We start from the raw sequence: 24,297 nt of genomic DNA, 5'->3' as shown, positions 1-24,297 counted from the left end.
AAAAATGTAAAGTAAGAGATTATGCTTCAAATATAAAATGGATTATGAAAATGCCACAATTTATGTTAACAATGTCCCTGAATTTTAAAGCAACCCAACAGAAAGAGCTCAATGCAATTGTGCCTTTCTCTTTCTGTGATGGTTTTCCACCCACAGGACCACAATACATTTTTCCACAATTTTATGAACTGTCAGACAAATTTCAGCTCAATGTGACAACCTGAGTGATAAAAGGAATTTTAAAAAATCATAGCATATGGGGCTGGAGTGATAGCACAGCAGTAGGGCGTTTGCCTTGCACGCAACCAACATGGCCAACCCAAGTTCGATTCCTCCGCCTCTCTAGGAGAGCCCGGCAAGCTACCGAGAGTATCTCGCCCGCACGGCAGAGCCTGGCAAGCTATCCGTGATGTATTCGATATGCCAAGCATAGTAACAACAAAGTCTCCAATGGAGACGTTACTGGGTCCGCTCGAGCAAATCGATGAACAACCGGAGGACAGGGACAGTGACAGTGACATAGCATATGAGATCATAGTATGTTTATCTTTGAAAGGCTCAGGAATATAGGAGAGTTACACTTTGGGATCTCATCTCAGAGAAGTGAGGGATTTGATTTCTCTAACTGGCTCTAGGGAAGAATTAAACTTGGGGCCTGCCTTAGTATAGGTGTCATAAGCAATCTGCTGTTTCTGGGCAGATACTTTTGACAATGTCACACCCTCTTGGACCTTGTTTGATTCTCATCACAGCTGTGCAAGCACCATCAAGCACAAAAAAAATGGCCCAATTTGCTGTAACCTGAATTAGTTAACTCTGAAGTATTTACCTCAAAAGTCCCAGTAGAATGCAGTTCTTCTTCCCACCCCACCCCACCACCCCTGCCATCTCTCCCCCTCTGCAGTATCCTCTTTCTTCCTATCAGATCAGGAGTACCCATTTTGCTTTAGCGAAACTCTTGCTAAATAACTCAATACAAATAGGAAGCAAACAAAATCAGTAGGTGGAGTCTATTTTCAGGTGCAATTCAGTTCAGGAGTTCAACTACTGATCATCAGTTTTGGTTGAATCAAATAAACAACTAAAGGTTCTAAGTAGAAAGGCTAGAGTCACTCCTGCCTCCCCACCCATAATGTAAGAGTCTGACAGTCACCAAATGAACACTGTATCAAAACAAGACTTGTTCAACTTGACTTGACTGGATCAATGCATATGCCAAGACCTAAGTTCCAGGAATGTAAACTCTGATCCTCCAACTCCTAAGAGAGCAAACAGCTCACTGTGAATGGAGTGACTTCAGTTCTACAGAACAAACCTCTGAATCAAGACCAAGTGTTATTTAAAAAACAAAAAACAAGTGTTATTTATGATTATAAAGTTTGGCACACAACAAAACTATTCTCCAACAACTTACATACCATACTCAGAGATAATATAACAAAGCCATGTGAATGAAGAAGGAAAAGAGAATAATTAACATAAACATAAGTTAATATGATATTAACCTAAGTACTCACTTTCCTCCCCATACCCATGTATCATATACTGGTATTACCAAGTAATTAATATCAAGTAAACCCAAGTACAATTATCTTCATTTAAAAAGGAGAAAGTCGACAGAAGTGTGGCTTGAAAATTTGCCAATTACTTTATCATGCAAGTAGCAGACTCAATAAGATCCAACACTATCTGGCTTCAAACCCCTTGTGATGTTTATGATACCAAATTTGCTTCTGCATGATTTGCCAAAGGCATAAGGGGATAACAAAAGGACTTGCTCCCTGGAAATCAACTGGTAAGAAATACCATATTGATGTGAGGTCAATTCCTTGAAAATGGTTTAAGTCAGTTGTTTTTAAGAGTCTATCTTCATCATTGCAATTTCTCCCTAAACATACTGGGAGGGAATGTACCTTACAACTCATTTAATGCTGAGGATGAAAACATATTATAGGAGAAAACTGCACACCAAAAAAGTCAACTGGAGTTCCTGAAAACAAAGGTCGTGTTAATATTTATCAAAATTTTAAACCTGCATATTCTTTAAGCAGTTTATTGTACTTCGAGTAATTGATAGTGTGTACGTTTACAAAGATGCAAAAAAAAAACTATTTAAAAAAAGTCACTGCAGACTTGAATAAAATGGTCAAACACTAGACATAACAAAACTGTTCATCACTCAATTTATTTTGTCAAAGTACGCAGTGTTTCTCAATTGGTCTGTGAACCCAGCAGGTACTTATCTGCATGTGTGAAAAAGTTGAAAAAGACCACATAAAATCACAATGCAGGCATTTAAAAACCAGCATTTTAAAAAGGATAAGGTACATCTTAATGATAGTGTAAGAAAGTCTGAAATATGAATTAAAAAAGAGTAGGCACAGAAAACACAGGTTCCATTTTATTATACTTAAAAATAAGCTTGGGCAGGGTCAATAAGTCTTTTAACATTTAACATCACGGCATTGGTGGAGGGTCCTCAAAATTTTGGTGATGGGAAGGGTGGGTGGTAACTGTCCATGGATGTTAACATGACTGTAGATATGTTGTTTAACTACAACAATAAAATACGAGTAAAAAGCAAGCGTAAAGGAAATTCTTCAAGATAGGGATTGGAGATAATAACTTCATATTTTATGTCCTTTCCTATTCAGTGTAACTTTTCTAACTATCTTCACATTATTTTTTTCAAGTACCTGGGTTGTGGAATCACAGGCTATTTTTTCTCTTCAGTATTTCTCTACATTAATAAAACATTTAAAAAAGACATTAACTCACATTATTTTACATAAACAGACCGTTCTTATGTGTCATATATATGGTCAAAGAACACAGAGAATGGACATGTTTCCATAACCAACACAACTAAAATAGGTAACTCCAAGATCATTCTAAGAACTTTTTTCTTCTCAATTTTCGTTTTGTTTTGAGGCGATACCTGGCAATGTGTAGGGCTTACTTCACAGGGATCAAGTCTGGCAAGGGTTGAGGAACCAGAAGAAGTGCCAGGGATTGAATCTTAGCCTGCTGCTATACTATCTATCCAGTTCCCCATCTCCAAACTTTTTGTTTTGTTCATTTTGGTTTTGGGCCATACATATCTATATATACCTAGTAGTGCTCAGGTTACTCCTGGCTCTGTGCTCAGGGATCACTACTCAGGGGATAATATGGAATACCTGGGACTGAACCCAACTTGGCCCTGTGCCAGGTAAATAAATGCCCTATCCACTGTACTCCAGCCCCCTCAATCCTCAGAACTTTGTTTTTCTTTTTTTTCTTATTTTCTCTTTACATGTTATAAGAACACTGTGGCTTACATGATGATTTGTTACAGACATTTAATATTCCAACACCAATCACACCAATCATTTTCATCTTCCCTCCACCATTGTCTCCAATTTTCCCAATCACCCCTTAAGTGTGCCCCCATAGCAGGTCCTCAATAATCTATTTTACATTGCTTTTTATCAATAATCTGCTAACAGAATGATCAAAAAAGAAGTTTCCTTAGAAGAATGTGAGGGAAGATTGTTATACCTCATCATGGAGCCTATAAGTCCTTGTATAAGAGATTACTAAAATGTTGATACAGGTTCAGCCTTCTGTGTTTATATTTTGTTAACTGAGATAAGCTGCCTTTTACATAATATCCCATCCAACCTGGTATGCTATTCCTGGTTTATCATGTTTGAATATTGCTCCAGGAAATCCGAAATTACTAATGGGGTGATACAGATGGAGTTAAGTTTTAACAGGGTGGCAGCTATGGGGTGTGTGCCTGACTGCTGGGGCTTCTGGAAATATAGGGAAATGAGGGAAGGTCACAACACCCACATACCTGAGTTTTTCAGCAGATTAGTTCCTGAGTGAGGCTCGTCCTGAGAAGGGAGTCTGGCCGGGAGCATGACAGTGATTGTGGAGTGTGGAGCTTTTTGGCTGCTGGGGCTCTGTTTGGGTGGGCACTGGGGTCACCCAACACCCTCTGGGATGCCCTGGATCCCAACTTTGCACAGGGTCCTAGAGAATCTCTGCCAAGCCTTGGATTATTGATGGCCCTTAGGGGATTTTGTTTATTTGGGAGCCACATCTGCGCTTACTCTAGGCTCTGCACTCAAGAATCACTCCTGGCGAGGCTTGAGGGACCATTTGGGAACCTGGGATCAAACTCCAGTCAGCTGCATGCAAGGCAAATGCCCTACTCACTGTACAAGCTGTACTGTTTGCCCCGGCATATTCTGTTTTGGGGTCACACCAGACAGTAGTGGTGGTTTACTCCTCTCAGAATTTTTTTTTTAATAGTGAAATACTATGAGATACAGTTGTGGACATGACAAGTTTTTGTGCGTGGGTTTCAGTTATACAATGATGGAGTACCCATCCTTCCACCAGTGCCCATTCTCCACCCCCAATGATCCCAGTATTCCCCCACCACCACCCACCCCCATCCCATCTCACCTCCATGGCAGGATATTTCCCTTTTGTTCTCTCTCTCCTATTGGTTTCTCCTCTCAGAAATTTTAAGAGCACATTAAGCACAGAGGGAAAGCTATGGATTCCAGGAGACAGTGCCTGCCCTCTAGTGGGCAAGGATGTGAGTACACAATTGAGTGAATTATCTTTTCCCAGTTTGGAAATAGTTTACCTTAAATAACTAGAGACTTTAGGGATGTTAAGAGTGAGACATTGAACTATGTCAAGCTTTTCTGGGGGAGGAAAAGTATTTACTTACAATTGCCAAGCGGGGCAACAGTAGTTCTCTATGTCAGCTGTATAAGACTATTTGCCCATTTCACTTGCACTATTTAGACTTGAGAAGTCTGAAAACATTCTTTATCTAACCTCAATAGGATCTCAGTTTTTCCTGTCCACTTATTTTATCAAGAGCATTTTCTTCCTGACATTTTCATCTATTAAAAAGGGGGGAGGGGAGAAGAAACACCCTTCAATGACATCAAACTTAACAACAAACTATTATTGTTAACAACAAATATAATAGTAACAAAATAAGTTGAAGTACTTTCAGGTTATATTTTCTAAAGTCAAGGAGGTGTACTGAAAAACTGTAGTATGGAGGGAAATGTAGATATGAAACGAATTGCTGTGATTTTTTTAAAATTTTGTTTTAGGCACTGTGATTTACAATACTGTTAATGACAGGGTTTCATTCATAAAACATTCCAGCATCATCCTCCACCCTAGTTTGCTTCTACCACTGAACCAGAATCCCTCTCTTCCATTTTCCTATTCCCCACCAGCCTCTCTACAGTGATAAGCTTCCTTCTAAAGCCCAGTTCTCAGTTTCTGTTAACTTTGGGTATTTATTATTTGTTTCTTTATACCCCACGCTAGAATGAGGTAAGTATCTCTAGTCCTCTCCTAACTTCTCTCAACATGACGCTCTCTAAATCATCCATGCAGCAGCAAACTGCATATCAGTTTTTACTATAGCTGACTAGTACTGAACTGTGTAATGTACCAAAATTTCTTTATTCAGTCATCTGTCTTGAAACACTTGGTTGTTTCCATATTCTGGCCATTGTGAACAGTGCTGCAACGAACAAAGGAATGTAGATGTCTTTTCTGAAAATAATTTTTGGGTCCTTCGGGTTGATGCAATAAGTGAAATGGTTAGGTTCATATGGAAGCTCAATTCTTAGTTTTTTGAGATGTGTTTATTTTATTTTCCAAAAAAAATGGACTGGGGCCGGAGAGATAGTACAGCAGGTAGGACGTTTGCCTTGCATGTGTCGGATCCGAGTTCAATCCCGGGCATCCCATATGGTCCCCTGAGCACTGACAGGAGTAATTTGCAGAGCCAGGAGGAACCCCTGAGCACTGCTGGCTGTGGCTCATAAAAGCAAAATAAATAAATTTAAAAAAAAAAGAATGGGCTAGTCGATACTCTCACCAGCAGTGAAATAGGACTCCTTTTTCCCCACATCTATGGGAAAACTGGTTGGTTATGCCATTCATCGCATGTGCCAGTCTCACTAGTTGTTAGATATCTCATTGTTTTGATTTGCATTTTCCTGATGATGAATGATGCAGAGCATTTGTTGATGAGGCTTTTCTTGCTCAATCCATAATTTTTGCTCCATTGTCAAAGATTAACTGTCCATATACATGAGGATCTGTCTCTGAACATTCAATTCTATTCCACTGGTCTGAGAGTCTGTTTTTGCTTCAGCAACACATTTTTCACTACTCTTAAAGTATAATTAAAAATTGGGTAAAGAGAAGCCTTTAATCTTCTTTGGCCTAGGATTTCTTTGGATATTCAGTATTTGTGTAGCAGGGAGTAGGAAGAGGGTTTATTACTCCACGTAAATTTCAACAATGTGTAAGTCTTTAAAAACTGTAACGGGCATTTTTATAGGGACTGCACTGAATCTGTATAGTACTTTGGTCAACACTGTCATTTTGACAATATTAAATCCCTTCAACCCATGAACACAGGACATGTTTCCATGTCTCTGTATCATTTCATTTCTTTTAGTAATGATTTATCTTTGTACAAGCACTTCACCTCTTTGGTTAAGCTGACTCCTAGGATCTGATTTTCTAAGTTGTAAGTATGAATGAGATTTTTAAAAAACTTCTCTACTATTTGTATATGAAAAATTCATGGCTTTCTGCACATTAATTTTGTAGGTGGCCACTTTACTGTACAAGTCTATTGTTTCTAGGAGATTTTTCTAGTCTTTTTGTAGCCTAGAAGGGATTGGGGGTAGGTCTTCTTTAAAGGTTTGGAAGAAATCACTAGTAAACCTATTTGGGTCTGGATTTTTATATTTGGGGAGACTTTTGATTACTACTTCAACTTCCTTGAAAGTAACTGGTTTAGGTGGTCTATTACATTTTGATTCAACTTTGGGAGACTACAGAAGTCCAGAAAATCACCCTTTTTTTTTTCTAGGTTCTCCAATTCCATGGCATAAAGATTTTCAAAGTAATCTCTGATAATTCTTTGAATTTCTATAGTATCATGTATTGTGATATCTCCCCTTTCATTTCTAATTTAGTTTACTTGAGTTTTCTCTCCTTGTGAGTCTTGCTAATAGTTTGTCAATCTTGCTTATTCTTTCCAAGAATTGGCTCTTGTTTTGCTGATCTTTTGAATATTTTTTTAGTTTCCATTTTATTAATTTCTGTTCTAAGTTTTATTATTTCCTTTATCTTGCTTTGGGTTCCTTTTGCTGGTCTCTTTCTGGCTGCTTAAACTGTGCTGTTTTAATTTACGTGGGTCTTTTTTTGCTTTCTAATGACTGCACTGCTATAAAATTTACTCTTCAAACTGCTTTTTTTTTTCTTTTTGGGTCACAGCCAGTGATGCTCAGAGATTACTCCTGGCAGTGCTTGAGGGACCATATGGGATGCTGGGATCAAACCCAGGTCAGCTGTGTGCAAGGAAAATACCCTACCACTCTGGCCCTTCAAATTGCTTTTGCCAAATCTCATATGCTACAGTAATTCATGTTTCTTCATTCTCATTTGTTTTTAAGTATCTTTTGATTTCCTCTCAGACTTCTTCTTTGACCACTAGCTGTTCAGTATTAAGCTGTGTAATATCCAAGGGTTTTGAGTTTTTACCACATTTCTGCTTCTGATTAGTTTTCATTTTCAAAGTCTTGTGATCTGAAAGAACTGCTGATTTGATTTCTATCTTCTTGTTTTAAGGAGATGTGGTCGAATGTGTTCTATTTGGAGAATATTCCATGTGCACAAAGAAGGATATTTACTCAACAACGGAAGGGTGAAGAGCCCTATATATGAAACATAGGCCTATGCCTTCCATTTATTTTTCCAAGGCCATTGTTTCCTTGTTGAGTTTTTGCCTAGATGATCTATTGAGCAGTGAAAAAGAAGTGTTGAAAAACCCATAAGGTTTTATTAATTCTGGGTAGAGGGCCTTCCTAGCAGTGCTCAGGAGGCCTCAGGGTCCCAGGGGCTGGGGGCAGGGGTGTGCTGCTAATTCTCAGCCAACCAGGTCAGAGGTTCAGTGAAAAGGCTTGAGGATGCTGTGCTGCTCTGGCCTTGTGGTGTCAGGGAGACCTGGGCTAGTCCAGCACTGCTTGGAGGGGTGGTGGGGGCACTCCAGGGCTGCACTCAGTGATGCTCCAGGGATTGTGTAGTCCCTGGAGTTGAACCCAGATCAGGCATGTGCCCGAACTGTTATACTATGTTTTGGTCCCCGAAGTCCTATTGATTTTGAGCATGTAAGACTCCACATGTTAAAATCAAAGATACTTGTGGTCTTAATAATGGGAGCCCTGAAATGCAAAAATTCTGTGATTCTGCAGTGTTATGTGGAAATGACCAAAAAAAAAAAAAAAATCAAAGGATTTTTCACACTGGTGTACTATGATAATTGTGGCCAAATTTATAGAACCATTATTTTTAGGGCTCAAGCGGGCCCAGTAATGTCTCTATTGGAGACTTTGTTGTTACTGTGTTTGGCATATTGAATACATCACGGGTAGCTTGCCAGGCTCTGCCGTGTGGGCGAGATACTCTCAGTAGCTTGCCGGGCTCTCCGAGAGGGACGGAGGAATCGAACTCGGGTTGGCCATGTTGGCCGCTTGTAAGGCAAACGCACTACCGCTGTGCTATCGCTCCAGCCCAGACAAATGTAAAACTTGAGTTTTAGGAAGTGTGAGTTCCTTTCTTATTTTTCTTCATAATTAATAGGCCCAAAGGGCTTTGACTATCCTTTCTTAGTTCTTTCCCTGATAGAGGTAAGGGTTGGAAAGAAGTCTATAGAGGGAGTCACTAGTGAACATCGTTAGGGAAGTCCCTGTGACATTCTCATCATTTAAAAAATTTATTTCTAGGCTCTGGAGCAATAGCACAGCAGTAGGGTGTTTGCCTTGCACGCAGCCAACATGGCCAACCCAAGTTCGATTCCTCCGCCCCTCTCAGAGATCCTGGCAAGCTACCAAGAGTATCTCGCCTGCACGGCAGAGCCTAGCAAGCTCCCCATGACATATTCGATATGCCAAACACAGTACAACAAAGTCTCCAGTGGAGACGTTACTGGTCCCACTCGAGCAAATCGATGATCAACGGGAGGGCCTTTACTTTTACTTACTTTATTTTTAGGGACACACCCAGCAGTGTGTTCAGGGGTTACTCCTAGTTCAGAAATTTTTACTCCTGGGGTGTTCAGAGGCCATATGGGATTCCAAGGATTGAAGCAGTGTCAGTTGCATACAAGTAAAGCACCCTACCTGCTGTACTAGCTCTTCAGCCCCAATATAACTGTTTTTAATGAATTACTGGCATCATCACCATTGAGGCACTATAAAAATATCTTCTTGTTATGGTAGCTTATAGCTTGATAATTATGATTAAAAAAAGAAGAAGAAAAAGGGAGTGTTCAAGTCTCCTACTATATGTACACAATTTGTCTTGTTTTGTTTTTGGTACCAGGGACTGAACCATGGGTCTCAGGCATACAAGGCAAGAGTTCTACCACTGAGCTACATCTCTACCTTCTAATATATATTTAAATAAATTTTTTATTTTAATTTTCCACTTTTATTTTTTTAAATTTTTTATTGAATCATCATGAGATAGTTACAAAGTTTTTATGTTTGAGATTCAGCCATACAATGATCAAAGACCCATCCCTCCACCAGTGCAAATTTTCCACCACCAATGTCCCCATTATTTGCCCCCCTGCCCCCCCCCCCACCAATCCCAGTCCTCACCCTGCCTCTGTGGCAGACAATTTTCCCGATACTCTCTCTTACTTTTAGGTATTATTTTTTTTATTTAGATTTTTATTAGTGAAACACCATTAGGTACAGTTGCAGATTCACAAATTTTTGTGCTTGGGTTTCAGTTATACAATGATCAAACACCCATCCCTCCATATTTAAATAATTTTTGAAAAACATCTTTTCATATTAGAGACAGTGGAAAAATGTGTATGAGCATTTAAAGAGACAAAACAGAAGATTCTAGAAATGGCAGAAAGGAAGACAATCCTAGGTCAGAGCGATAGTACAGCAGGTAAGGTGCTTGCCTTGCAAGCAGCTAATCCAGGTTCAACACTGGATATTCTACATGGTCCCCTGAACACTGGGAGGAGTAATTTCTGACTGCAGAACCAGGGGTAAGCCCTGAGCTCTGCTTGATGTGGCCCAAAATCCAAAACAAGAAAAGACAGATAATTCTAAAAAACAGAAGAGGACCGTGACATGAAACCTGGGAGAAAAAAGGGGCGGAGAAATAAAATTAAAGAATGAGCACATACAACCACAAAGGAGCATGTAAGACTTCACATACTAAAATCAAAGATTTTAGTAAGTAAGAAAACTTTTGAAGTAAGAAATGTTTTACATCTAATATTCTTGATTCAAGAGCAAATGCATGTTAAAAAGTCAATCAACGAAACAATCAATAAAACACAGCAAAGTATCGGGAGAAATCAGATAGAAAGGGAAAATAGCAGCTGCTCCCTGGTGCACCCTGCCCTGTAGGAGAAAAAGAATCTTCCTTAGGCTCCAGGTAAAGGGACCAAAACTAAGGAAGTCACCACTGCCCTGTGCGAGACTTACCTGAGCGGCATGCCATCTCTGTGTCTGACATGAAGTGCTTCCACTCCTTCTTGCCATATTCTTTTGCCAGGGACTCTGCAGTCATCATTTTTGTGCCATTGCTTGCCCTGTTTGAAGAGAAAGGACACTCAGTCATCAGTGACTCCTCTGAATGTCTCTTTCTCTGGCAGTGCTACTGGTGGTCCTGCTATACCTAACCAAGTTTTATGTTCTGTATTTTTTTTGTTTTCAATGGGTGAATTCCTTAATTAGAATGTTATGAGGTGTTCCTCAGGTGGCTCTAGCTCTACCTCCAGCTCACTGACTATGAATAACTGACTAGGAGCAGGTCACACTAAGGTCTACATTGTGGTACTTGCTTTGGACCTATGATCCTAATGGCACAGCTATTCTTCTGGCGAGAAAGGGCCTGGAAGATATCTCAATGGAAGCAAGACATGCCACGATGACTGCCCTATGGTCCAGGGTCTCTGGAAAATTGGAATAAAATAATGTGGACTGGGTGGAAAAGTGATCTGGCCATTACCAAAGAAAGAGGAGGGAGAAAAAAGAGCAGTAGAGTTGAAAAGAGAGATGTTCCTGGTCCACAGGAGGGGTAAATTCCTGTGGGTGGAGGGGTATTTAGAAGCCAGGAAATGGGGCAGCAAGAGACGTAAGACAGGGAAGCCACGTACCCACCTAAGGACAACATGGTTAAATACACAATGAGTAATAGCAAGACAAAGGTTGCAAAACACAGAATAGCAATACAAAAAATACAAGCTATTTTCTGGGCTTAACAGGCTGCTATTACCCCAAATCATAAAATACATACAAGAAAACACAGGCATCAGTAATAGAGATATGGTCGGAGAGTCACTCCTATGGCAAGGGAAACAAAAGCAAAAAGTAAAACAGGGCTACATCAACTCAAAGAGTCTGCCAGTGAAAGAAACTATCAGTAAAATAAAACTATCAGTAAAAAAAAAAAAGAAAAAAAAAACCAAAAATCTTACTCACAGGAGAAAATTCATGAATACCATCTGCCCAACAAGGGGTTAATATCTAGAACATATGGAGAAGTCACAAAATTTAACAATAAAAAGTAAATTCAAAAATAGAAGAAATTGATGCCTCTCCAAAGAAGGCACATATATGGCCAAGAAGCACATGAAAACAAGCTCAGCACCACCTATTACCAGGGAAATGCAAATTCAAACAATAGCATCACCTTATACTTATGAAAATGGCTGTTATCTAAAAGATGAAAACAACAAATGTTGCAAAGGCTGTAGAAAGAAGGGAACCCTGTGGGTGGGAATGTCAATCAATGAAGTCATTGGGAAAAGAAGCAGATTGCTCAAAACTTTAAAATTAGAATTCCAAGGGACCGGAGCAATCACACAGCAGGGAGGGTGTTTGCCTTGCATATAGCCAACCATCCCCAGCAACTTTTACAGTCATCGAGCGGACTAAGAGTGATCCCTGTGGAGGTTGGAGCGATAGCACAGCAGATAGGAAATTTGCCTTGCACGCAGTCGACCCGGGTTCAATTCCTAGCATCCCATATGGTCCCCTGAGCCACCACAGGAGCAATTCCCAGCAATCCATGTGGTCCCCTGAGCCACGATAGGAGCAATTCCTGAGTGCAAAGCCAGGAATAATCCCTGACATCGCTGGGTGTGACCCAAAAAGCAAAAATAAATAAATGAGTGATCTCTGAGCACAAAGACAGGAGTCAGCGAGTCAGCCCTAAGCACTGCTAGGTGTAGCCCAAAGAGCAAAAGAAATAAATATAACTGGAAATTCTATGATTCTGTCATTCCCCTTCTGTGTAGGTCCTTGAAAAACACAAGAACATGAATTCAAACAGATATATTTTACCCCACTGACAACCAACTTACATTATGTAGTTTATTAAGGAATTATAATTCACCATCCTCCTTTTTTTTTGTTATATCACAGTGGCAAAGCAGAATGAAAAAGGAAAAGATCAAAGAAGAGGGCAAGTGAGAGTCAAATCACACTTGTGCTCCTTTTTATATAGAGATGAACATGCTGAAATGCTCTATGTAAAGATGGGAGAATCCCGAGTGAGAAATATCAATAAGGAATCACACAGTGGATACAATCAGGCATCAGAAAATAATAAAAAATACCAAAAATAATGCAAATTAGCAAAGAACTTGGATGGAAGAGGGGTCAGACTGTGGAGAAGAGCAATAGGAATGGGGCCTGAGAGACATAACAATAGAGAAAACAATACTGTGGAATGTTCCACGTGACAGAAGATGACTAAATCCATTATTAAAATGTCACAGTATATTAAAAGGTTATCATCAAAGCTGCATTCTGAAGGCAGAACCTCCTGACCCTGTGCCAGGCTGTCTTCACCAGGGCACCTCAGAGGGGAGCAGTTGAGTTTCCCTCCCCAACCCAAGCAGAACTCCGGCAGCCAAAAACTTCCATAACCCAGCCACAGCCATGCTCAAAGCCACTCTCCACACACTCAGACGAGCCTTACCCATGAGGGAGCCAACAGAGGAACCCAGGTATGCGGGACCCGTGGCTGAGATCTCCAAGCCTGCTCGGATCAGGACTGGGTCTCCTCCACCCAGCTCCCCAGTTTTCCAGTAGCTTGGCAGTCACACACACAAACTGCCCCTGGCACCATGTAATCTAATCAACGGCCAAGATCCAGAGATTATAAAATAAAACTCCCAGAAGAGAGCAATGCAGTATTTCCCAGAATGCATGGCCACAAGTGTGGTCGCACCACCTCTTATACTCTGGCCCACTGATGTACCTAAAGTAGCACACATTTGTTTGGGTTTAACATACTTGCTTGCATTCTCTTATATATGGGCTTAAATGGCTCCAGAATGAAATACAACAACCTTCACACACTTCCCTCTTATTCTGGTGGGAAGATGCTCGCTGGTGGGATGGGTGTTTGAATATTATCTGTAATGAACCATTGTGAACTGTCACTGTCACTGTCCTCCCGTTGTTCATCGATTTGCTCGAGCGGGCCCAGTAACGTCTCCATTGGAGACTTTGTTGTTACTGTGTTTGGCATATTGAATATATCATGGGGAGCTTGCCAGGCATTGCGTGCAGAGGAGATATTCTCGGTGGACGGAGGAATCCAACTCGGGTCGGCCAAGTTGGCTGCATGCAAGGCAAACGCCCTACACACTGTGCTATCGTTCCAGCCCATTGTGAACTACTTTATGAAAATAAAATGTATAAAAATTGAAAAAAAAAACCTGCATTCTGCATTTATACATAAAGACATACATCTACTTGTGTTTCTCAGGAGGAAAAAGAACATGTAAGTAAAGGGGCCAAGGAGATAGTACTGTGATACAAATGACCTGCATTCCATCCCCAGCACCACAAGGCTTCTTAAGCATAAATTGGCGTGGCAGCAGAGGCCTCCAAGCATCATTCACATCACGTGGCTCTACTGGTCCACAGCACCTCAGTGCCTGAGCCACACCATGTACTTGGGTTTAACACTGAACCACAGGCCCAGTTAGCTAAGTATCACCAGCAGTAGCCCCCACATCCCTGAGCAGCACTTTTTATGCTCCCTACCAAAAACATACAAATGAGTAATTATCAGTAGTAGGGTCAATCCTGTTCTAGTTGGCGGCACCTTAAGAGATCTGGAGAGTGAGTTTGTCCCATGCAAAAGGAGAATAATTATCAAAAGAGAGAATATATATAAGGGATAACCTTGGAAGAAAACAAAAATATCTTTGGTAGATTAACAGACAAACTTTAGTCCACCCAAACAATGGAATGTTATTCAGTGGAGGGGGCAGGGGGGAAAGAAGTAGCTAGTCATAAAAACACATGGAAGAGCATTAAATCCATAATAAACACAGTCGATCTGAAGTAACTGTCTGCTGTCTGATTTTAACTATGACACTTTGGCAAGAAACTAGAGACAGGCAAGAGATTGGTTATTGTGACACAGGGAGAGAGGTAAATGAGAAGTACAAAGAAAACACTTTTAGGACACTGGAAGTGTACTACTAATAGTGAATGCTACAATAACCAAATTTTAAAATGTGAATATGAAGGTGGCAAGCTGATAAGGGAGATGATGTTACAACATTATATGCCTAAAACCCAACCATGAATAACTTTATAAATGTGGTTCTCTAATAAAATATTTAAAATATGTATAAGCCTAAGTTTTAACTTTATGTCTAAGTGTTATTACCTGAGCACGGTACCATTTTCTGCAAGTTTAATGAAGCTCCCATCTTCCAGGTCCAAAGCCAAGCCCTTGCAACTGGAAAAGAAGTTTGTATACCGATCAGTTCACATAGGCAGCTAAGCAACAGAAAATAATGCGTATTTTGAAAAAGTCACAATGCTAACAATAGACCCCCCCATTCATATGCTGATCAAATGAATAAGAATATCTAGGAATTCTAAAATTAAATATTCACAGAGCAAAAATATTAGGAAAACTGTTATGTGGGCAAATGAACAGCCTGTTAGGTTTGTAAAATCCTCCAGTGTTTAAAAAAAGAAATTTCAAACTCACCGAGAACAAGAAAATGAAAATCACTACAAGTCTCTGTTAAAATAAGCAAACGCTTGCCATCAAATAAAACACACACACACACACACACACACACACACACACACACGTATTTATATTCTACAAGCTAAGTTCTTAACCATTGTTTCTCCTACATTCTTTAGACTGTGTCTTGATTTTGATGAGAGAATAAGAAATTGCCTTGTGGGTATGGCATATTTATTGAAAAATCACTAAAAGAAAGTCAAATACCGAGGTTTAGGCTCTTTGTAGTAAGAGTTGTGGGATTTGGGGAGAAAAGTGGGTATAGATTCAATATCATGAATAAAAAAGCAAGGCGATGTAACAGTCACCAAATACCAAAAAAATTAAGCAAAAAACTGGAGGGCACTTTAGAAGCATTATAGTCTTTGGTCCACAGTAAAAATTCCAGTGAGAACTTTCATAGCTTAAATGTTTCTGCTCCTTCTTTTTACAAAATGACTAAATCAAAAAGGATGAACCAAACGGAGAAATCTATGAGAGGAAAAAAATCACTGCTCTAGATTTACGTATACTTTTCACATGTTTTAGGATCAATATTGTCAACTGAACACTTTCAAGTGGCTCACTAAAGAACCAGAGAAACAGTATAGTGGGTAGATCGCTTGCCTTACATGCAGTAGACGCAGGTTCGATTTCTGGCAACCCATTTGGTGCCCTAAAATTATCAGGAGTAATTCCTAAGTGCAGAGCCAGGAGTAACACCTGAATATCATCAGGTGTACCCTCCCAACCCCCCAGAGAAGTGACTAAATGAATTTTTATTTGTTTTTGGTGTTTGTTTTTGGGGTTTTTATGTTTTTGGTGTGTATGAGGAGAAAGAGAAAGGATGCCTTGGGCACTTGAGAATCTTAACTCAGGAAGAGTAGCCCTAAGCAGCTCAGGTGGAGAACGGCCTATCCAAATGAAGGAAACCAAGAGTTCATCTACATCTAAACACATCCCCCCTCTTCTCTTCCAGCTCTTTGTTTAAAAGGCAATAAAGCAAACTTAAAAAAAAAAGATGTTAACATTAGAAACAGTTCTTAATGACCTTTGTAACTCTTAATAAGCACAAACTTAAACCACACTAACAATATTCATCACTGTCACTGTCACTGTCCTCCCGTTGTTCATCGATTTTCTCGAGCGGGCCCAGCAACGTTTCCATTTTGAGACTTGTTACTGTGTTTGGCATATCGGATATGCCATGGGAAGCTTGCCAGGCTTTGCCATGTGGGCGAGATACTCTCGGTAGCTTGCCAGGCTCTCCGAGAGGGGTGGAGGGATCGAACTCGGGCCAGCCATGTTGGCTGTGTATAAGGCAAACGCCCTACCTACTGTGCTATCACTACAGCCCAACAATATTCATACTGGTTGCAAATGTCTTCGATTTATTTCAGAATTTAATCAAGTAAGTCAAAGCTTAAACCATACAGAACTTTAATTCATTAAAAAAAAAAAAAGCATTTTGTCCTTTCGTTCAACTTCACATTTCTGTGCTGCCTCTATAGAAGAGGAAGTATTAATATATTATCAACAACAATTAAGAATCAGAAAGAAGTTAAACCTACCAGAAATCCCAATCCTCTGGAGTGACAGTGAGCAGTTCCTTGTCATATCCTTTCTCCTTGACTAAGAACTGAGCAAAGCTATTATAAATGAGCTGCAAATAAAGGGAAGAAGAAAAAAAAAGTTAGTCATCAAGAGAACCTTAAAAGGAAATCAACATGGGGACCAGGTAGTTCATCTAAAGGAGAAATCATGGCGCTTCCATAGTTCCAGACACAGAAATATCCTATTTTACTGCCATAAGAAAAACCAAGAACAAAGAATATAAAGAATCTGCTGATAAATGACTGATCTGATACCTCAATGACCAGAGAATCCTGATGCTTTAAGGAGAGATCTATTTTGTGAAGAGCCGACACAGCTGTTTGGTAGTTTTGTTTATTTGTTTCATTTTTATTAGTAGTATTTTTTTAATCCCCAGATCCTGGCCCTTTGCTCATCTTGCTGCAGCTATTGCAGAGATCTGGGGTCACACACATGCGTGGCAGTGGTGCCCCATGTGGGCTGCAGTGCTCAGCCAGGGCTTCCTTAAGGACCGCTCCTTTTCAGTTGTGGTATTTGCTATTTATTCACATGCTCACCGGGAGCCACACTTCCTGGTCCTGCTAGGGAACATCTTTTCTTTAGTAGCACTGCTTGTCTCAGGTCACACCCTTGTTGGCAAGCTTGTACATGCACACACACACACACACACACACACACACACTGAGCTGCAAAGCAGCAAGGGACTTCTCTTGGTTGTCGGAGAGCAGGACGACCAAACTACACAGCCAGGCCGCTGCACTCCCTCCTGGTGCAGCGGGTGGTACCAGGGACTGAAGCTGTGGCCCAAAGCTTGCATGGCAGGACTTCTAAGTCATTGAGCTACTCCTTCAGGCACTGTAGTCCAGTCCTGAAACAAAGCTACATACTAAACATGCCGTTAATCAAAAGATGAAGGCCATTATTGCTCCTACCCATTGTTCTGCAGGGGAGTGTTGTGAGGCTGGTCTCAGTAGCACTTAACCTTGAAGCAGAACAATGGTCTGAGCATATCCAAGAGAATTCCATGCGCAACCGAACCCTTTACAGATGTTAACCCATGACAGGCAGAGACATAGCAAATGCATCGGAGGAGATCCCCAAGGTCTTCTGTGAGGTTTACATGGAAACTGAAAGGTGCAGCAGTGAAGTGGGTGAAGAGAAGGGAGAGGCAACCTAGATCTAAAAACCCAGCGGCCTGCACAAGGCTGTCATTGTGGGTTTGGGTGTGAGTGTCTGGAGGTGACTGTGCAAGAAAGCAAAGTGGCCTTGTCACTCAGTGATGCTCCCAGTCATAAAGCTAAATAAAACCATTATTCACATACTTTCTTGCAATGTGATGTGAGGTCATTAATTATGGATATACATTACATAACACTATACATTATCAACAATTTTTAAAACCTGGTGGTGCTTCAGAACCATCTGGAAATTTCAAGCCTAGAAGACAGGATGGGGCTTAGATCAGGCAACTACAAAGCACAGTATTGACTGAAAACCACTGACCTATATTTCATCATTTAAAAAAAACAAAATTGAATTAAAAATGTATAAAGTCATTCAGATACCAGGAACTATGGACAATAAAAAATACACAACATTGTCTTGCCTCAAAGGAACCAGTAGACTGGGAAAAACAGATCTAAAGAATTTAGAGCTGAGGAGCTGGAGCAATAGCGCAGCAGGTAGGGCGTTTGCCTTGCACGCAGCCAACCCGGGTTCGATTCCCAGCATCCCATATGGTCCCCTAAGCAACCTCAGGGGTAATTCCTGAGTGCAGAGCCAGGAGTAAGCCATGTGCATCGCCGGGTGTGACCCAAAAAGCAAAAAAAAAAAAAAAAAGAATTTAGAGCCAAGCCTGGCGTAGAAGTAAAGTCAATTTAAGCACCACTTGCTATCATCATCAACTGTGTGACTTCAAAAAAGGAAAAGCATTTTTGAGGTATAAAGAAATCCTGAATGATCAGTTTCAAACTGTCACTGTCACTGTCCTCCTGTTGTTCATCGATTTGCTCGAGCGGGCCCAGTAACGTCTCCATTGGAGACTTTGTTGTTACTGTGTTTGGCATATCGAATACATCACGGGTAGCTTGCCAGGTTCTGCCGTGCGGGCGAGATACTCTCAGTAGCTTGCCGGGCTCTCTGAGAGGGGCAGAGGAATCGAACTCGGGTCGGCCATGTTGGCTGCGTACAAGGCAAACGCCCTACCGCTGTGCTATCACTCCAGCCCAGTTTCAAACATCAATGGTTATTATATCCCATGAAACTACCTCTGGGCCAGGCAGAGTTCACACAGTCCAGAACTGTGAGGATCATGCCCCGCTTGGCAAAGTGATTTCACTGAGGTAATTTCCCTTCCAGAAAAGAAAGGAGCCTGCCAAGAGAGACAGCCAGCACTGCAGTGTTCCTTACCTACAGGAGAGGTTTCTATAACAGGAGAGGATGGGGTCATTGAGCAAACAGCAAAGACGACAGGGCACAGAGACTGAGCAGGGAAGCCGATGCTTCTGAAACTCCTGCTCTAGTCCTAAGGCCTCAGTTCCCAGTGCTTTTCCTGAGATCATGTTGAATCACCTCAGAAGTTGTCTCAGTACAGGGCCTCCGTGCTCAGCCTCCTTCTTCTCTCAGCCTTTGCTGCCAGTGACTTCCTCAGTCTAACACAGCTGATCAAAATGCACCCCAAAGTGTTTGCAAATAAGTGCTCTGTAGTCCACAGGGAAAGCAGAAATTAGGTTTGCCTCCCACTTCAGAAAAAAATAGAAATAATATCTAGCTAAACTCTACTTCCAGATAAAGAACAACCCTTTTGGGTGTAAGTAAATCCCAAGCCCTGTTTGGGACATAACACATCAAAACTACTTTTGTTATTTGAAGTTTAAATATAACTAGGTGCTCTGTAGTTTTCCTTGCTAAAACTGGGCAACCCTACAATCCTCTTGTGTTGGGAAATGAACTGACTTATAAAAACTGAGAGAAATGTCCCACAGGTGTTTCTTACCAGTGTCCATCCAGCAAGACTGAGCCTCAGTCTGCCTTGGGCAAGCTCTGGTGGGACCTGAGCATGCCAGGAACTTCAGAAGAATCACATTCTCCCAGCAGCCAAGGCGCCACAGCCTACTTGCATTGGGAAGTTAACTGCCTGGTGTCAGAGATTTCTGCAAGCCCAGTTTTGCGTCTGCAGCCCTAGAAGAGGGCCGTGGTCATTGCTTGGAAGATGTCCTTCCTGAACCCACAGAAGCGGAGAACCCTTACTCATGTGTGCACAAAACTGAACATACCTATTAAGTATACTCAGGTATCAGTTTTGTGCATTGAGTATAGAAGACACACTCGGAGTCACTATGCAGGCACCAGTGCTTCTCCTGCAGCTCTTCATCTGCTGAACACCCAGCAGTGCCCTGTGCTATTGCTCATCTCAAGGTCCCAGCCTTGGTTACAGCTCTTGTACATCCAACGGGTCTCTCGGTCTCCTCAGCTGCCAGATGGAATTCCTACTCTGGAACTTAGCTCAAGTGTCCTGCACTCCCAGCCTCTCCCTGGGCATAGTAGAGGAGATGTGGGAAAGGGGTGTGAAACCCACCTACATAGCACTGCGTATACAGTGACCTTGGGCAAACAATCATTTTTGTACCTGAGTGTCAATATTGCTGCACTGCAATTGTGAGAATAGCACATACCTCCTAAGGTTGCTGGATCGATCAAAGCAATTTATACAAGAAAATGCTTATTAGACTGGTGGCCCTGAGTGCCGCATTCAGTTATCAAAACACCTATTATTGATTTAGGCATACCACAATTATTTACCGAAGCCGGCACATACTGAGGGATTCAGCTCAGCACACAGACCGGACCATCAAGTGTTGGAGATAAGATGTTAAACAATCATAGCTTTTGGCTGAAGGAAATTCTCCAATAAAAGAAAATTCTAATACCATTCTAATACCATTCTTATACCATGCTATAAAAAAAAATTAAGGGTTTTAAGGCACACTGGAAGTGGGTAAAGGGCAGAAACAAAAAATTCAGGGCACGGGGAACAGCTTTCCAAGGAAATTCTTGGGAAGAAGAGAACTGAAAGATGAGGAGTTATTGTGACAGAGAATAGCTAAGCACCTGCACTCTCCTCAGGGCACTGGACTAACTTTCCAGCACCTTGGGGCATGCATTACAAGGTCACTGGAAGATCTGAGTATTATTTCAGTATCCACAACTCTCTTAGGGGCTCAGCACACTTCTGGTGCTTGGGAAAAGATTTCTGAACCAAAGAGGATCCAAACCGCACTTGCTTACTGTTTTCAAACTCTAAGACATCACATATATTTGAGGCTGCAGTAAAGGATCCTGGTCATCTGGATACTCATGCTCTGAACTGAGGCATAAACAAACACAAAACTGGCTTTGAGGACCAGGGATGTAGATGGGCAGTAAGTAGAGCACTTACTTGCCTTGTGGTGTGTGGCCCTGGTGACCAAAGTATTAAGAAGAAAAGTCTTCTGAACTCTGAATGACAAGGAAGCAAGTACAGCAAAAGGGTTAAATAGCAGGGACACAGGAATAGTACCCTCCCCCCTACACACACACACACACACACACACACACACACACACACTCTTTCATGCATAGAGAATCCAGGGTCTGTTTTGAGACTAGGCACAGGCGAGGGATGTGTCCAAAGCCACAGAGATGGACAGCCAAGGAGGGACATTGAGAGTTTGGCTGTGGACCCCTCGCTTTGGCCACTGTTTCCAAGGCAGTTTTTTCTGCTTATAATCCTTTGACTAAAAGACTAAAATTCCTATGGCTGGCTGTGAAACCAAGGGCACGGGTGAGAAAAGTACAGCTGACTTGCTGGGGGGTGGGGGGGGGAGGGCGCAGGGAAGGCCGGTGTGGAATCACTGTTCCGTGCCTCCCACTTTTCAAATTTGGCGCGGCAAGGACACAAACTTCGCGGGCCGCGGCTGTCAATCCAGGGCTGATTCCAGGTGCAATCGGCATTGAGTAGGTGCGCCGCAGGCATACACTCCAGCTCCACTTAGTAAAAGGCTAACCCTGGATCTTTTTAAACGTTTCGGCTCCTTGCGGAAACACCACCCAATTTCTCCCCGGGACCGCATTGTTAAAACGCGCCCGGGTGGGTGTTCGCACGCACGCGCTAAAGGAAAACTGCAGCGAAGGAAAAAACACCCACAACGCACATCCCAGCAGAGAGGGCCGAGAGGCGCGCGGCTGAGGTTCGGAACGACTTCCAGCGAAGTTCCAAGGCCACGATCTGCAGAAGGACACGGTCGCCCCCGGTTCCCCCCTCCCCCCAACCCGGTCCTGCCTCTATGCCCTAGATACGGTGAAACCCCACCTCGATCTTGCACGGTTCATCCCTCCTTCGCCCCCGCTTTGCTGAGTTTTTGTTTTTGTTTTTGTTTTGTTTTGCTCTCAAACTTGTCTGGCCTCACTGGGCCGGTTCCCCGAGGCCCGGGTGGGGAGCGGGGTGGGGGTGGGGGGCTGCACACTTCCGCGAGCCGTGCGCGCAGGCGGGGCGCGGCCGCAGGAAGCCCAGGGAGCCCCGCCGCCATGCGCCGAGGCGGCACGCCGCGCGCCACTCACCGGGGCGCTCTCGGGCAGGTTGTAGCGACACAGCGTGTGGTCCAGGTCGAAGCCCACCACATCGCAGGCGGCCAGGGAGAAGGGCTGAGCCATGGCTGCAGCGGCGCCGGAGGGTGTGCGGGCAGCGCGGCCGGGACGCGGCGGCGGGAGGGAACGGACCGGACCAGACGGGCGGGACGGGGCGGGGCGGGGCGGGGCGGGGCTGAGGCCGCCCCCGAGGCCCCGCGCCCGCGAGCGCCGCCCCCTGGCCGCGCCGCCCCGCCGCGCCGGGCTCCGGCTCCCGGGAACTGCAGCGGAGCCTCCGGGGTTGCGGGCACCCTCGCGTTGGCCCTTCTGCGAAATCTACCGGGCCACCCCTTCGTTTTCAAGGGGCCACCAGAAACCAGATTTTCCCGTGGGACCCTACTCTTTCTTACTCCTGCGTGAGAAATTTTGTAAGATTTGGGGGGATTTTAGCCACGAGGATCCCTCCTCCTGGTCTAGTGAGATGTATATTTGCCCACGTGGTCTCTAACCAGCGTTTGGATTAAAATTGTTAGATTTTTTTTTCTTGATCCCTAAGTGGTAAATTTAGAGATCCGCCAAACTTTCATTCCCTGAAGTGTGTTTAAATGAAACACATTTTCCTAGCCATAGTGCCGAACCGTAGGGCCAAATGGCTTTAAATAATATTAAATCTTTTGCTACTTTTATTTTTGTATTGTAAGCAATTTTACTGCAGAAAGGCACCACGAACTTCATACAGTAGGAAGAACTTACGGAATTAGAAGCTTTTAAGGTCTGTAGAGGAAGAAAATGTCTTGAGTTTTCTCAAGTCTCAAGTGCTGATATAAGTAGTATGGTTTTAGATGTACATGAGAAATGTGAACTCGTTATACATAATTCATGCTGCGAATATTTAATTCTCTGAGGCCATCTGTATATGAGTGAATAGGACTTTGAGATCTTTAACATTATATAAAAGAAATACAAATCTCACTAAAAAGAGAATATATGTATGCGTATATCCATTATTTTTTCTTCTTTTCTAAGTTTAAAGGAACACTTTGTTCAATAGGAAAAAATTAATAGTGACATAATGAAAATATAATTAATTGAGAATTATACTTAACTCTTAAAAATACTAACACACTAACCCTTAGGAGGCTAACATACCAATTGGGAATAATTTAGTGCAATAAATACCTGAATTTGACTGGATACTTATTATACCTATTGGATTTATTTTAATAAATAAATTTATTTAATAAATGAAGTTATTTCTCCATAATAACTCCAAAAGGCTCCCCAAACTGTGCGTACTAAGAACAGGAAGAACTCTCAAGAAGACTAAGCATTCATTGTTAAGAGGCCAAGACTATATAATACTGTACAACATATTTTTATATACAGTTGTATGTATGTACATACACACCATTGTTTAAATATATAAAAAGTATATATATATGGTTTGTGGACCATGAGTGGCAGTGCTCAGAGTTTTCTCCTTCCTCTGTACTCAGGAATCACTTCTGGAGAGCTCAGAGGATTACGTGGGATGCCTTGGATCAAAACTGGGTAGGCCTAATGTAAGGCAAGTGTCCTGCCCACTATACTATCTCTCTGGTCCCTGCAACCCTATCTTTAATGTCTGTGAATCAAGAAAATAGGACAAATTTTTATACCTTGTACCTGCTTTCCTTTCATGAGCTTCTGGCAGAGCATGGCATTGAACTGATCATTCTTCTTTGCCCACTGTGTAGAATGCCTGCCAGGTCAAACTTCCAGATAGACTGCAGGCACATTGCAAGCCATAAGTCTTCATAAAGGAAATTTTGTTTCATTTTGAGGCTAGGCACTTTAGGGACTTCCAAGTAATGTAAAAGAAAGATCAAACCCATTCCTAGCTCCAGGGAGGAGTATAAAAGGATTTTTTCAAATTTTATTTATTTAATTTCTGGTAAGCTTTCCCTTCTAAGATATTTTGAATGTTGCTGA

The 24,297-nt window shown here is 42.1% G+C and overlaps 1 protein-coding gene across 1 annotated transcript in view; it reads right to left on the bottom strand.

The window, feature by feature from the left end:
* The window catches only part of NT5DC1 (5'-nucleotidase domain containing 1), a 138,485-nt gene extending 116,028 nt beyond the window's left edge, over nt 1–22,457 (bottom strand). The window contains exons 1-4 of the mRNA XM_056125196.1: nt 22,321–22,457; nt 16,701–16,792; nt 14,779–14,850; nt 10,566–10,672 (exon numbers count right to left, since the gene is read on the bottom strand). Coding sequence (XP_055981171.1) covers nt 10,566–10,672; nt 14,779–14,850; nt 16,701–16,792; nt 22,321–22,413 — 364 coding nt within the window. The 5' untranslated portion in view covers nt 22,414–22,457. The remainder of the gene's footprint in view (nt 1–10,565; nt 10,673–14,778; nt 14,851–16,700; nt 16,793–22,320) is intronic.
* Between the last annotated feature and the right edge of the window lie 1,840 nt (nt 22,458–24,297).

The sequence above is a fragment of the Sorex fumeus genome, unplaced genomic scaffold, assembly GCF_029834395.1.
Source record: "Sorex fumeus unplaced genomic scaffold, SorFum_2.1 ptg000054l, whole genome shotgun sequence".
Taxonomy (NCBI): domain Eukaryota; kingdom Metazoa; phylum Chordata; class Mammalia; order Eulipotyphla; family Soricidae; genus Sorex; species Sorex fumeus.
This window is presented reverse-complemented; position numbering and strand designations above follow the sequence as displayed.